Source organism: Bos indicus x Bos taurus, chromosome 8 (assembly GCF_003369695.1).
Source record: "Bos indicus x Bos taurus breed Angus x Brahman F1 hybrid chromosome 8, Bos_hybrid_MaternalHap_v2.0, whole genome shotgun sequence".
NCBI classification, from domain to species: domain Eukaryota; kingdom Metazoa; phylum Chordata; class Mammalia; order Artiodactyla; family Bovidae; genus Bos; species Bos indicus x Bos taurus.
This window is the reverse complement of record NC_040083.1, coordinates 84,872,352-84,888,553: the sequence shown is the minus strand read 5'-3', so window position 1 is coordinate 84,888,553 and position 16,202 is coordinate 84,872,352. Positions and strand designations below refer to the sequence as shown.

Sequence of the window (16,202 nt, the reverse complement as noted above, 5' to 3'; positions counted from 1 at the left end):
TACTGTAAGATTTAAAATATGGTATTTATTTTTTGTGATTGTTTGTTATGTATTATTTGTGTGAAAAGTAATATAAACCTATCATAGTATAGTACTATATAGCCAATTGTGTTAGTCACGTACCTAGGCTAAATTCATTGGACTTACAAACCTGCTCTCAGAACAGAGCTTGTTCATATACAGGGGCCTTACTATAGTCTCCAAAACCTGTAAAATGCGAGGAAGGGCAGGATGACCTCTACACTCTGACAACCTTATTTTCATGCTTATTTTAGTTCTGCTTATAAAAGTAACCTTATGTTCCTAGAAAACAAGATGAAAAGTACAGATGAGTATGAAAGCAACAGGAAAAAAGACACTCTCAACCCTCTTAACATTTTCTTCCAGCATGTCTTCTGTTTTAATTGATTCATACCAACTAACATCCTATATAGATGATATAGCATCTTGTTTTATTTTCCTATTTAATATTATAGCGTAAATGTTTTCCCATATCATTAAAATCTTGTCATAAACATCTACTGTTTGAGACTGAATAATTTCCTATTGTGAGTACATTATAATTTATTTAATCATCCCCTCAATCTAATGAGAGTCTAGAATCCTTGATATATTAAATGAATATTCAAAATGTCTCTTTATATATTTTTAAACCTGTCCCGGTGAATTTTTAATAGATATTCCAGATAAATGGCATGTTCTCTTTAAAAATCAGAAGCAGGTTCTGGAGCATTTATTCCAGCAGTTTCTAAGGAAACCAATTGTATGCAGATATACAGCAAACACAAGCTCTGGGAATTACAGCTTTCCATCTGGATAAAATCCTCAGAGACTCACAAGGTGGCTGGGAAGACAAATTTGACCTGAGAGCAAATGCAATCCAAGGTCATATCAACAGAAATAACACTCTAGGCCCAGGGAGGTGAGGTGCCTGTCCTCAGCCCCTAACATATCCCTTGGAAGGTGTTTAGGTGTAGGGCCTGGGATCCAGCTCTGTGCTGTGACCCTCCAGGTGACAGCACAGATGAAGGATGTGCTCTGGTTGTAGTGTGGCCACATCTGGATGGAGGACTAACTGGTGTGCTTCTATCCTGGTGGAACATTCTAATATCTGTCCTTTGCTTTTTTTTTTTTTTTGGTGTCTGTGTGTGTTCATGTGTTTACCATAGAGGACAAGAAAAGCAAAGATCAGGCTATGGAAACTTGGATGGGCTCCAGTGGGCCCTTGCTCAAGACTCTCAGAAGGCACAAAAAAAGGTGTGGGCCTGGAGCAGACGTGTGCTGCAGCCCTCTGAGATGAGCATCTTATGATACGCCTTTTGATGGACCCTATCCCAGAGGGGACCAGGCCATGGGTCTAGGATGGTACAAGTTGGGCCTCAAGGGACACTTTAACAGCAGCCATCATAGCCACTGGGCAGTGAGCATGGCAAAAGGACACTGGCTGCGCTTGACCACATCCAGCCTAAGTCAGGGGCCTCACCTGGCTCCTGGAACAGGCCCTGCGGACGAGATGAGGCACACAAGACCTTAGATCTCACTGTACAGGGGTGCCAGGGTCCTCTGTCCATCCGACGCTGACGATACCAGCAAGCACAAGCACACTAGGCCGTGTCCATAGTTCCGCCCTACAGACAGGACATTTCCGGAAAGGCCTTTAAGATTCTCCTGCCAAGCGACTGGTCAGAATGGCAGGCTGCCAACTGCTGCTGGGTGGCTTTGCCAAGAGCCTTTTCCTTCACTAACTCGCAGTGCGTGCAGATCACGGTGAACAGGCCAGCACCGCGAGGTGACTGTCCGCTCCCAGAGGACCCCCGGTACAACAGGGTGCTGTGACCGTGAGCCATCATCCAGACCCGTGGCCCCAGCACAGGGACCATCTGTACAGGGACTGCCCCAGGAGTTTAAAAATGAACTGAATCCTGGAATCCCAGAGCGTCAGCAGGGAAGTGGCAAGGACACAACCAGGCCCAGCTCTGCCATCCCTCAGGCCTCTAGTGACCAGCTCTGGGGTGGCAGGGGATGTTGAAGATAGGCTGGATCCTGATCCATCGTTCCAACAAGGGACCTCGGGGAGCTGCCCAGGCCTCCTAGGTGATAGAGGCTCCACGGACAGGGCAGGAGGGCAGGCAGAGAGGGGAGGCTCCAGAAGGACAACCCAGCAGCGGGCAGGCCTCTACCAGAACAGCATCGGGCCACATCCTACTGACCCCAGAAACTCAAGGCCAGTTGGTCACAGCCTCCCACTGCAGATAGGCAGCCCGACCACAAGGCGAATAGGGGCTCACAGTCATCAATCACTCACTGAAGTCACAGAGGATAAAGGGCTTCCAGCACTCAAACGTGTGCTTCTTAGCACTGGAGGCAGGGGGCCTTCCCCAGGGCAGAACCAACCAGGAGGGTTCCAGCCCATCTGTGGGAACGCCCCAGGGTCTGGAAAGAGCTTCATTTTTTGTTTGCAAAAGAGAGGGCTGGACCAAATGCTCCCTGGGACACCCCCACTCGCACACCCTACTCCAATGGTGTGTCCAGAGGGCAGGAGCCATTGAAGTGTCTGGATGGTGGTAACATTGGTCCCCAAGGCAGAGCACAAGGGTTGGGGAGCGGCCACTCTCTCAGTCAGCTTTTCAGAGGGGAGGTGCAAAAGACCACCCTAATTACATCTTTCTTTTCCAAAGAGTAGTTTGAAATCTAATAAAACAAAACAAGTCTGAGATCTAGAAGAAACTGTGAAAGGGGAGCAGCACCATGATCCTTAATGGCAGCCTTTGTGATCAGGACCACGTGGAATACACCCCATGTCTGTGCTGCAGGGACCACCATGGGGCTGCTGAGTGATGCCCAGCTCTCTCACAGGATCACAGACAGCCCCAAGAGCAGTTAGAGTGCCCATGTTGGGGCTGGGGTCCCAGGTTTAGGGGTGTGTGAAGGTGCCACAAGGAAGTCACACAAGCCGGAGACATGGTTCCTCAAAGGTACACAAACTCTGGAGGGTCTTCAGTGTCAGGATCAGAGGACAAAGGGATCTGAGAGGCCACAACAAGGCACGCAAGGCCTAAAGCAAACCTGGTTCTGTGGGGAGGACCAGGAGTTGGGAGTGTATGGCAATGGAACAACATGAACTCCTGCTCTGTGACCAGGGTAGGGCAGTGATGTGAGACGCTAACAATCAGGGAAACTAAGCCAGAGTATGCACAAACTCAACCAAGGCTGCAAATTTTCTACAAACCTAAAACAAGTCTAAAATAAAAGTTCTTAAAGAAATAAAAGCAAATGAGGCTGACCTCACAATAAGACTCAAAAGGAAAGGAGAGGTGGCAGGGGGTGCTTCCCTGGTGGCTCAATGGTAGAGAATCCACCTGCCAGTGAAGGAGACATGGGTTCGATCCCTGATCTAGGAAAAACTCACATGCCACAGAGCAATTAAGCCTGTGCATCACAACTATTGAGCCTGTGCTCTAGAGTCCGGGAGCCAAAACGACTAAAGTCCGCACACCCTAGAGCCTGTGCTCCACAGTAAGAGAAGCCACATAATGGGAAGCCCATGCACTGAAACTGGTGAGTAACCCCTGCTCGCTGCAACTAGAGAAAAGCCTTCGCAGCAACAAAGACCTAGCACAGCAAAATAAATAAATAAAATTACTTTAAAAAGGAAGGGAGAGGGGATATTTAGCAAACAAGTGGGCTTTCACCCTCTGCCAGTCCTAAAGGTTTGCAGGGGCTCAGAGTACTACTGGAGCAGGAGGACGGAGAGCATGGGAGTGACACCCATCCCACCCTGCCCTGACCCAACAGAAGAAGGCTGCCTCTCATTTTACTTCTCAGATTCAATCTGCTCTTTTTGTCTTTATTAGAAAGCATCAGGGCCATTTCCAAAATCCTACAACTGCAGGGCAAAAAGAATTTAAAAGTGAGTTAATAACTAGACAACTAGAAATTGAAGTAATAATGTATGAAAACTGCACTCTAAAACCACAGTGAGATAAACAATTTTTCACCTTCTAGACAGAGTTGACAAAAAAAAATCAAAAAGTTCAGAAAATGTGTTGCTAGTGTGTAGAGAAATCTGTACAACCTATCTGGCAATTTTAAAACCTATAATGCGTTCCCCTTCAACTCAGCAGCCTTATATCTTGGGATTTATCTAACAGATAAAGTTGTACATGTGACCACATAACTGTATGTACCAGGATGCTCCCTGCACAAAACTGCAGTTGCTACAGATGAGAAGAAAGCTTAACGCCAACCAGGACCTAGGAGTCAGGAAAATGCATCCCTGAGCGCAGACAGCACAACGGAGCCCTCGGTGAGACCCCTGTCCCAGGCAGAACCGTGCCCACAGCATGCGCCTATGCGCCTGTGTGCCTGAGGAAAGGGAGGGGGGCGGCTGCGCCACACAAATGCTGTATAAACAGAAATCTCCCTGGAGCTTTTCTTAAAGAGCTGCAATCGAGTTGGTTCTGGAGAGAAGATAACTTTTCACTACCGATTCCTTCACACTCCTTTTTAAAAAGCCAGATCCTAGTATTCCACTTGCAAATTTGTTCAAATAACTATTTTTAAGTGAATAAATGCAGTTATTCCTATCACAATAAACATAAAGAAAAGGGGTCAGAAGCTCCATTTTCCACCCAACGAAAGTGAATATGTTTCTGCAGATGTTCAGTCACCTCTTCTCCTCCACCAGGGACAACTGTATCTCCCGAAGGACATCGGCCTATGCCTAGAGGCACTTTTGCTGTCACAACTGAGGGGCGGTGCTCCTGGATTAGTAGGCAGAGGCCAGGGTTGCTCCATATCCCACAAAGAACTTTCTGGTCCCAGTGTCCACAGAGCCCAGATGGAGAGATCCTGCTTTAACGTGCATGGTATATTTCCCCAGACAGTCCAGTCTAGGGCCAATTTCAATTATCAAAAAGTTTTTTCTCAAATTGAATGCAGATCTGTCCGCCTCTTTCTCCAAGCTTCAATCCAGCACTTGGTTTTTTCACAGCCCTGAGGCTGGCACGGCTGCTCTGCAGAAGGATCAGGCAGGGCTGCACCTCTGGACCTCGGCCGCTGAGCGCCAGGAAGAGCAGAGCCACATGGTGCTCTCTGGTCCCACCAACACCCACCTTCTATTCCAGAGGGTCACGCTGTCTGTGGAGCAAAGGAAAGGAACCACGTGCCCTGGGAAGCTGGAGAAGGGGACTGGATGGGCAGGACTGGGACATGGCGTGCAGGGTCTGGGAAAGCACAGCTTTTGAGGCAACCTAGGTACAAGTCTTCAGAGCCCTAGTCCCACACCTAGCAGTGGCCCAGTGAAGTGAGAGGATATAATACAACACGGCCCCTAGACTCACAAAGATGCCCACCCCCACTTAGTGAGTCACGCCCAGGTTCCCCTGTCCACCTCCACTTCTGGAGCCAGGGACCGAAATGCAAGTACCTAATGCTTACACACTGGGCAGGGGGCAGGGGCTCTGGCAGACAGGGGCCCAGGATTCTGAGAGGGACGCTGGAGAGGTCCAGGGGCAGTACCAGGACAGGACGGGGGTCGGCTACATAAGTACCCAGACTGGGATCAAAAGGTCACCACGACAACAGGGTATCATGAGAACCACAAGACCGAACAGCAGCTAAGACTTCACCCTCCAACAGCACGGGTGAAGCAGTGCCTGCCAGACTCTCACCTTGCCAAGGGGAGGGCGGGGTGGCAGAGCCCCACGTGCCACTTACCAGCCAGTGACCCAGGCTGGCTGCTGGCCCTCTCCAAGCCAGATTCTCCTAGGCAGACCCAAGTGTGGTGCCCTCGGGAAGCTGCTGAAAGAACAAGGGGATGACAGAAAGTATCTTGCTGGGAGCAATGAGGCATCACCACCCCCAGGCACCCCCTTTTTTATGGGCAATAGCTCCAAAACAGCTGGGAGATTAGCCACAGTTATCTTAAATTTCCAGGGAAGAGATTCCATAAGTACCAACAAAGGCAGCTAACCCTGGAGTTTTGCAAATGTCAGCAGAAGGATGTTTAGTGAGAACCCATCCCAGCTCTGATGCACACCCCCTGTGTTGCTTCACGGGGTGTCATGGGATCTCCCTCCCCACAGGGTCTGGGGAGTCCTCTTGGGGAGCTCACTGCACACCTCTCTGGGCCTTGTTCATCTGGCAGGCAGACTGGATCAGGCTGCAGTTTCTTGATTGTCCCAGGATGCCTAGAGTCATACTGCACAGGGCCCCAGGCCTCAGCCTCTTCTGCAGGAGATGGGGGCTGAATACCTATTCCTGTGTCATCTCTCCAGGTGACAGCAAGTCAGCCCAGGAGGGTGGTGAGATGGAGCCTGGGCAGGGAAGGGCCTGTGTGCCCCCACTGTTCCCAGAAAGCACTTTCTCACTCCCCTTCCAGCCCAACTTTGCTGGAATTCACATCCAGACTCTGATCTGGGGGCAGTTCTTAGGGGCTGGATAAAATGAGAGGCAAAGTCACAAAGCTACAAAAAGATTTTCAAGTATCAGAGTCCATGTAGCTGGGCTGATCATGCATCAGTCTGGGCTTACCAGCGTAAGTCTGGCTGTCCCAGGGGGAGGCATCTATGAGCTCAGACCTGGCCCCAGGGCAGTCTCCAAGGCCTATCCAGCCACTCACACTTATCCAGCACCATGGGACCTGTGCCCAGCCCATGCTGTGTAGAGCACAAGAAATGAGTTCCACCCTGCACTTTTATGTGAAGCAGAAAACAGCACCCTACTGGAGGGACCCAGACCCAGATGCACCCAGCCAGACTGTGCCCAAAGTTTCCTGGGCAAGCAGCCTACCCCAGCGTAAGGCTCATGGTTTAGTCAGCAGCTTGCACTACCATCCCAGGAGCTTACTCGCTGCCCTCATGCGCTGCTCAGCCCAAGGAGCAGGGCTGACCCAACCCACAGCTTCACAACTGCTGGGAACTCTCACCCTCTGGGGTCCCAGGCACTGAACCTTGTCATTAACATCAATGAAGGGGCATTGGTAGAGGGAGCTGCTGTCGTCCCAGCCTATCATGTGGTAGTGTTGACCTCAGAGAGCTGATCTTTCTAGCCTCAGCTTGCTTGCCTCTCAATCAGAAAGGCCCACCACCACCAAGCACTCAGAGGCAGTGGGAAGGTCAGCAAGGCCACATACACTACAAGCCCAGCAGCAAGCCCTGACTACTCAGTTGTAACTTCCTTAACGGTCACCATAAAGGATACAGAGACCTGTATGGCAATCCCCAGACAACACAAGAAGCACCCCCACCACATGTGTATGAAAAATGCCTAACCCAGGATGTGACAGAGGGAAGGCTCAATGAACACTTAAGATTAAAAAGGAAAGTAGCACTCCTCCCTGGGCATGCAGACACTCTGGACACATGACATCCAAAGGCGAGCAGCTGAGCATGTGCATACCTCAGCACCTGCACCCAAGCATGTCTGGTTCAGGAAATTTCACCACCACATGTTAAAAGGTGATTTAAAAAAAAAAATTAAAATGTGTAAAAGCACTAGCAACAAATACAAAAAAGATATTAGAGAAACAATCCTACTTACAGTTGCATCCAAGAAGATGGGGTACCTAGGAATAAACTTAATCAAGAAATTTAAAACTTGCACACTGAAAACTACCAAAAAATTGCTGGAAGTAATCAGGGAATACCTAAATCTAAATAAATGGAAAGACACCCCATGCTCATACATCAGAAGATATAATACTAAGATGTCAATACTACCCAAAGCAATCTACAGATTCAACGCAATCCCTGTCAAAATTCCAAAAGCCCTTTTTGCAGATATGGAGAAGCCAATTCTCAAATTCATATGGAATTTGCAAGGAGTCCCAACAATTCAAAAAAATTTTTTTAAAAAGAACAAGGTTGGAAGTCTCCCACTTCCAAATTACTACAAAGCTACAGTAACCAAAACAGCGTGGTGCTAGCAGGAGGACAGACACACAGACCAGTGGAATGGAAGAGAGTACAGAATTAAATCCTCGTGGATATGGTCAAACGATTTTCAGCAAGGCCACCAAGACTTTCATAGGGAAAAAATAGTCTTTCCAACAAATGGCTCTGGGACAACTGGACACCCACATGCAAACAAATGATGTTGGATCCCTATTTCAAATCATATATAAAAATCAACTGACAATGAGTCAAAAACTAAATATAAGAGCTAAAACTGTAAAACTCTTAGAAGAAATCAAAGGGGTAAATCTTCATGACCTCCAGATCTGGCAATGGATTCTTAGATATAACACCAAAAGCACAAGCAACAGAAGAAAAAGACAAATTAGACTTCACCAAAATTAAAAATATTTGTGCATCAATGGGCATTAACACAGAAGTGAAAAGACAACCCATCGAATGGAAAACACGTGCAAATTTTGTATCTGATAAGGGTCTATTGTCTAGAATATATAAAGAACTCTTAAAATTAAAAAAAAAAATTCAAATGGGCAACCTGTTTCAACAGACATTTCTCCAAAGATATGTAAATGGACAAATGCATGAGAACATATTCAACATCATCAGCCATTATGGAAATGCAAACCAAAATCATAATGAGATACCACCTCTCACCCACTAGGATGCCCATAATTTTAAAAATAAAAAACAACGTGTTGGTAAGGATGAAGAGAAACCAGATTGCTCCCACATTGATGTTAAGAATGTAAAATGGTGCAGCTGCTGTGGAAAAACAGTTTGCTGGTTACTCAAAAAGTTAAACATAGACTAATCATATGACCCAGCAATTCCCTAAACAATTGAAAATAAGTCTTCAAACAAATATTTGTACACAAATGTTCACAGCACCACTACTGACAATAGCCATAGGTGGAAAAAGCCCAAATAACCCTAAACAGATGAATGTATATACAAACTGTGGTATATCCTTACACTGGAGTATTATTCAGCCATAAAAAGTCAACGAAGTTCTGATACACACCACAATACGGATGATCCTAAGAATACATTATGCTAAGTGAAAGAAGACAGACACAGAAGGTTACATATAGTATGATTCCATTTATATGAAATGTCCAGAATAGATAAACCCATAGGGACAGGAAATAGATGGGTGGTTGTCCAGGACTGACGGGAGGAGGAATGGGGAAGTTGTCTAATGGGTTTTCTTTGGGGGTGATAAAAATGTTCACAACCTAGACAGAGGTGACAGCTGCGAAATGTCCTGAATGTACTAAATGCTATTAACTGTGCACTAGGAGCTTCCCTTGTAGCTCAGTCAGTAAAGAATCTGCCTGCAGTGCGGGAGACCCGGTTTCAGTCCCTGGGTTGGGAAGATCCCCTGGAGAAGGAAATGGCAACCCACTCCAGTATCCTTGCTTGGAAAATCTCATGGACAGAGGAGCCTGGTGGGCTACAGTCCATGGGGTCGCAAAGAGTCAGGCACGACTGAGCGACTAACACTTAAATTTATAAAACAGTTAATTTCATGGTATGTGAATTTCACCCTAATTTTTAAAAAAGGATGAAAGGCTTGTTTCTCCATTTGCCTGGACAAACACCACAAGGACCTTCAGTTCTTATGCTTAGAGGCAAAGCCAGTCACTGGCTGGAATTCTAACTACGTTTGTCCACAGATGACCCAACACTTTGGAGGGAAGTGAAGAGACCCTGTGCCCTAAAGCACAGGGCCAAGACCCATTCCAAAGAGCGCTGTTAGCCTCACCACCAAGCCAAAAAGCTGAGAACTGAGACAGACAGGAGTAGGGAATGGAGCTGGAGTGAGACATGGAGGCAGGGTGCAGAGATGGAGACGTGGCTCTAAGTGGGAGGCCGGGGGGGGCTGCTGGGTACACTTGAGGCACCAAGGGTGTGCAGAGAGCCCAGCTTCCCTACCTGCCACCGGATGTGGCCTTTCCGCTGCGAAGATGTCTCTATCCACACTGCATTTTCAAACCCATGGACAGGTATGGAGTTTTCAGCACACTTGAGCCAGAATATGCCAAATGCCACTTCTGCCCCCACCCCTGGCAGAGATGCCTACACCAGCAGTGGGTGAGGAGACAAGGGCCCTCTCCCTGTGCTAGAAGTAGGAGGCCAAGGTGGCCTGCCTGGCCCACCACCATCCAATAAAAAAGGATGATTGGGAACTAATCCTGACACCACAAAGGCCAGACAGAGTGTGAGCCCTGCAGTGCTACTAGTCACACCAGTCACTTAACAGCTTTGCTTTACCCACACAGGAATCTTAGCAGTTGGATTCTTCTAGCATACTCTATTGTGGAACATTATTTTCTGGCCAACACTCCCTCCTAACAGCAAAACTTCTCATTATTTTGGAAAAAGGCCCTGCACATGGCCAGGTGCCATGATCACAGAGGTGAGGGGATGGACCCACAGATGGTAACTGAGCGTGGCAGGGTCCGCTTCAAGTATCCCAAACTTTGCCCGAACTCAGGCCATCTGCAGCCGCACCTAAGCCCAAGAGGCCCCAAACAAATGCAGGCTGCAGTGCAGAGGCTCGCATCAAGCATGCTTCCAGGCCAATATTTTCAACAAAAGCAAACATTCTGGTGATTACCATGAGCTCCAAGTAGCTTCCTTTGAGTTTCATCTCATTTGGAAAGGATCGATGGACAGGGGATATCTGTTCTGCCCTCTATAATTTGGCAGGACATTCCCCCAACCTCCTCTGGAACTTCTTAAGCTCATTCAGTGAGAATTCTTCATTTTAAAATGACAAATCATTATTCCTAACCACGTCAAACATGCCACAACTCGGTCACCATGTGAATGGCACTTCCCACTATATTAAGGGATCTCACATTAGAAGATTTAATTGTCAGCTCTGCTCTCCCAGATTGTGGCACTGAGGCCTGAGCCCTGGCAAGCCCTTCTTTCTCTCCAAGTTCACACAGTTCGCTGGCCAACAGAGCCACCCACCATCCCACTCTGTGGTACTGAGCAGCCATGAGGGCCAAGGACCCAGGAAGAGGATCTGCCCTAAAAAGCTTAAGGCTGGGTGGGGTGAAAGACATGGCAAAAGCCCACAAAGGTCAACCAGTCCTGGGGAGGATGGGCACAGAGATAGGGCCCTGGCGAGGAGGGCACGTGGAGTCCAGATGGCAGGACAAACACACAGCAATCAGAGGGGATCTATAGCAGGCAAGTCTTGCCAGCCCACCTTAGAGTACCTGTAGAATTCAACCCCTTCTCCCCACCCCAGTCCTCACCCCAGGTCCTGCCTGTCCCCTCTCATCTGGGCAGGGACCCCTGTCCCCGTCCTCTTCCCCAGCTGCGTGCACAGCATCCAGAGGACCCCTGTCAAGTCCTCAGTCCCCTCCTACCACTGCTCTGCTCAGTGCCCCAGAGTGGTTCCTGTCTCCAGCCACACCTGCAGGCTGGCCCTGATGCACCTCCCTGCCCCACACAATGCTTCCTCCGGCTCTGAAACACTCCCCAGGCTGGGATGGAACTCCCAGCCCACAAGTTTGACTCTCACAGAAGAAAACCTGTAAGAGGCAAGGGGATCTGCCTTGTTACCCCAGGAAACCACAAAGCTAGCACTGCACCCCATACAGAACACGCACCCCATAGTACTTGCTGAGGAATAAATGGAACTTCCGCCTCTAAAGGACTGGCACAGCACCTCAGCTTTCAAACTCTTTAAAATCAACTTTACTGATTATGCTTCCAAAAACCCTTCAAGCTCAATACAACAGGAACTTAAAGAGGGTCAGGAAGCTTCAGGATCTCTAATATCTCACAGAGACTCTTCACGTCAAGATGGTGAAAAGGTGAGATGTCCAGGTCACTCCCTAGAGCTACTTACTGGTCTAGAGTTAGACGACTTGCCAAAGGCAGACACACAGGGTCTGGCAGGAGGCACAAGCATGAGAAGCCCCCCATCTCTTGGCCCCCATTTCTGGCTCTGTGGCACCCCAATTGAGGAGGAAGGTTCCCAATGCCTGAGTGGTGCCATATCTGCTCAGACAGATAAGACAGCTCTGAGGACACCCAGCCACAAAATCTATCCCTTCCCAGTCAATCAATTTCCAGGTGACACTGCAGTGGGTGCAAGGAAGGCAGACTGGGTTGACACGTTATCCTAGCCCCAGGAGTGACCAGTCATGGTCAAGATAGGGTGGAACACGAGCTCCTGCCTTCCTGGCTGCCCAAGTACCAGCTCGGTCCAGCAGAAAGACTGCCGCAGAGAATGCCAGAAGGGGTAGTCAGGGTTCTCCAGGCTTCCTGCCAGGGTGGACACATCCTGGGAGCAGGTTCTTCCCCTATGGAAGGAGACTGCCTCAACCATGATCTCAGCCGGCACTGCTACTAGAGTCCTACCAGCAAAGAGTAGGCCACTGGGAGTGAAAGTAACTTCAGAGACCCCCTTCCAATCCATCCAAAGAGGGGTTCATTGTAGGGATGTGATGGGTCACAGGTGGAACAAGAGGGAGCCTGTTACTTTCACAGTTATGTTTATTTTTACAAGTACTGTCTACAGCAAGTTATACTAATGTTCTATTTCAGGGAATGATACGAAGTTTCCTTGGAACAGAAAGATTCAGGAGAGTAAGGAGACACCAGAGTGAAATGCAATGTGGGGTCCTGGAACTAAATAAATCTGCCCAAGGCCTGAAGTTTGGTTAGCAGTGTGGCCCCAGTGTTTCTGCCTGTTTCTATGCTTGTAACATAATTTGATAAGATGTTAACTTCAGGGGAGGCAGGGTGTGGGGTACAGGGAAACTGTACCTTTTTTTGTAACTCTTCAAATTCTCTCAACACAAAAAGTTACAAAGTATTCAAACTTTTAGAAAGTGAGTTGAGATGTTTGAATATGAAGTGAACAACAGTACAGATGGTACATGGATCTGAAAAGAGTAGAGGGTTATCCATCCAGGAATATCTGGAGATTTGGAAACATTGTGGATCATGTCATACACCTTTCTGTCACAGTGGAGAAGGGTCATGACAGGAGAGGTGGGAGGTTTGCCCAGGGGTGTGAGGGCCGCATATAGCCTTGTCCAACCTCGCCAACAATGGTCCCAAACTCTGACCCTATGTTCTCCCAACACAGCACCTCCCCTGAGCTACTCAGGGGACGAAGCACTACAGGAGGTGCTCTGGCCCCTCAGGGTTCACTCACTTCTGTAAAGGACCCTTGATTACACACAGAGAAGATGTGTCCCATGGCACGAGGGAAGCACAGCCCCTTTCAGACCGTAGGGTGACCCCACATAGGTGGAAACGAATCTGTGCTGGTCAAATGATCTGTGTGTATATCAGATTAAATCAAAGACTTCACATGAGAAATAAGAAATAAAGAGAGAAGACTTCCCCAAAACATCCCCTTTGAGGTGTCAGGGCACATCTTTCTCCCTGTCTCTACCTAAGCCAATCCAGTAAATGCCACCATCCCAGCCCTCAGCCCCTTTCCCCTGCTCGCTCTCATTCCCAGGTCTCTCCCTACCCACTCCGCTCCTCCCACTCACTACGCCCCTTCTCAAAGTCCAGCTCAGAACTGGCTTTGCCTGCCCAACTCAAAGGAGGGAAGCCACACAAGGGTCCTCCCAGGCCCTCACACTCCTCCAGCCTGGGCACCTTGGGCAGGCTTGCAGGCCCTGGGTAGGGGTAGGGGAGGAGGGAGAGGTCCCACCACTTTCAGGGCACTCCCGGCCAGCTTCTCAGCATCTCTGGACCTGAGGAGCCATGAACAATCATATGGCAGCCTGCACCCTTGATCCAGCCATGAACTCTGAGAGGATGCCAACTGGTGGGTGTGCATAACAGCACTGTTCTGGGCAGACCCCAATGCCCATACTCCAGCCTCCACTGCTCTGCAGGGTCTCCACAGTCCTGGGAAGGCAGCCCAGGATCCCCACGATCTCAGTGGGAGTTCCTATCCCATGGCGGCTCAGCCCTCCTCACTGGTGTCCCTGGCACAGGCACTGAGCTAGGACTCAGGCTTGGCACTGACCAACCTAAGCAAGCCCTGTCACATCTGGCTGCCTAGCCCCACACATGCAAACTGTCAGAAGTAGATAACACAACCTACCTTTAAGGGCCACTCGCCCATCCACAGTTAAAACCGGGGTAGGGGGTGAGGGGCTCGTCTCTCTGGAAGTTGAGGGACCACGTACCAGCACACACACAGCCTCTTGCCCCCAGCCCTGCTCCTGCTGGGTCTAAGACTGGAGCCTAGGAGGGCACACTACCCTGGCCAGCCTCTGGCGGTTCCGCTGAGGCCCAAACACAGGAGAACCTGTTGGAGCAGTTTGGGCACCAGGATCACCTCCTCTTCCTCCTCCGCCACTTACTTCTGGGTGGGAAGGGGCCTCTGGCTTTTGAAAACTCGGCACAGGGCCAGGTCATGGTCACGGGCAAAGGCCAAGCCTCACCTCCCCCCACCCCATCTTCCTCTGAGAGCAGAAGGTCAAGTCAAAACCAGGGTGGGCCTGTGTCTGGAACACAGAGGAGGGGAACGGGGAAACGTGACGGCCAAAGAGGAGGCGGCAAAGCCACAACACCCACACAGACCCACCATTCTGTCACCCACACGCCTGCCGGGGATGTGCAGGCCGGCCGTGTCTAGGAGCCCCGCTGGGGCCGGGCAGGGGTCCCTGCCTCCCGGACAAGGTGCCGGAGCTCCGGGCTGCGGCGGAGGGTGGGCGCGCCGCCGCCACCTGGCCGGGCCCCACGTCCGTCCCAGCCCCGCCGGCGTCCGAGCCCGCCACTCGCGCGTCTCCCGGGCCCGCGCGGGGAAAGTTCCTGCAACTTCGCGGGGGAGGCGCCGGGCCTGGGCCTCGGGAGCCCGGCCTCCGCGGGCCCGCTGTCAGGCGGTCCGGCCTGCTCGGCGCCCCAACTTCCCGGCCCGGCCCCCGCCCGCCGCCCCCCGCGGACCCGCTTTGTGCGCGGCGGCAGTGAGGGGCGCCCGACCGGCCCCGGCCCCCGGCCCCCGCCCCGGGCACAAAAGGGCGCGCGGCCGGCGGGAGGCGGCGGGCGGGGGCCTGCAGGGCGCTCACCGGACCGGGCCGGGGCCGGGGGCCGGGGGCCCGGGGGACGGGGATCGGGGCCGGGGCCGGGGCCGGGCGGCTGCGCGCTCACCTGCCGTGGAACCAGTCCTTGCAGGCGTCGCACTCGATCATGAAGCGGGTAACGTCGTAGGGGAGCCGGCAGACGCAGTACACGGGCACCGTCGCCATGTTCGCGCGCCGCCCGCCCGCCCCTCGGCCCGCGCTGCGCTCCCGGGTCGGGCCGGGCGGGCCGGGCCGGGCGGGGGCCGGGGCCGGGGCCGGGGCCGGAGCCGGGGCCGGGGACGGGGCCGGGGGCGCACGACAGCCCGCGCGCACCCGGCCGGCGCGTCCACACAAAGCGGGGCGCGCGGTGCAGGGCCGCGCCGGGAGCCGCCCGCCGGCCCGCGGGGCGCAGGGCGCGAGTGTGCGCGGGGAGCGGGCCGCGCGCGGGACACAAAAGGGAATGGACGCGCGGGGGCGGCGGGCGGGGAGCCGCGGCCCCACCGAAGGGACCCCCGGCCGCCGAGCGGCCTCTACGTCAGCGCCCCGGGTGGCGCCGCCTCCGCCCGCCAGCCAGGGCCGCCGCTCCCGCCGCGGGAAGGCGGGCCGGGGACCGCGGGGAAGGCGGGCCAGGGTACCCCTCTGCCGGGGGAGAAAGTGGTCCGGGGGAACCGTGCTGGGGGAGAAGAGGGACCAGAAGACCCTGCCCGGAGAAGGTGGGTCGGGGGACCTGAAGGGAGAGAGAGTGGGCTGGGAAGACGGAGAAAGTGGGCTAGGAGACCCCTGAAGGGGAGAAGGTGAGCTGGAAGACAGTCACCTGGAAGAAGGTGGGTCAGGGGATTCCCGGAGTAGAAGGTGGCCCGAGGATGCAAGGGGAAGGCAGGTCTGGGAGACCCCTGGGTGTGGGGTGAGACCCTGGAGGAGGAGAAGGAAGACGTCCTTCCTGGTTAAGAAGGCAGAGGAGCAACTACTTGACTCTTAAGTTTCTTCTGATAAGCAGCAGAACAGGGGGGCAGCTTGGGGGCTGTTCCTCCTGTTGCCTCCTCCCTCCTACCTTCCCAACTGAGTTTCTGGCTGGAATACAACTTCCCTTTCTCCCTTATTCCTGTCTGGGGACTGCCCTCCCTCCTTCACAAGATCTGTGGACTTCCCATGATGCTGAGCCCTCAGAGGAGGACATAGTTCAAAGGATCCAGAAGCATGCCGGCACGAGTCAGCTCTGTGAAGAGGA

The 16,202-nt window shown here is 51.8% G+C and overlaps 1 protein-coding gene across 2 annotated transcripts in view; it reads right to left on the bottom strand.

Moving 5' to 3' along the window:
• Nucleotides 1-15,210, bottom strand: part of PHF2 (PHD finger protein 2) — a 92,582-nt gene extending 77,372 nt beyond the window's left edge. For both annotated transcript variants that reach the window (XM_027550338.1, XM_027550339.1), the window contains exon 1: nucleotides 15,063-15,210. In XM_027550338.1, coding sequence (XP_027406139.1) covers nucleotides 15,063-15,160 — 98 coding nt within the window. In that variant the 5' untranslated portion in view covers nucleotides 15,161-15,210. The remainder of the gene's footprint in view (nucleotides 1-15,062) is intronic.
• Nucleotides 15,211-16,202: the final 992 nt, after the last annotated feature.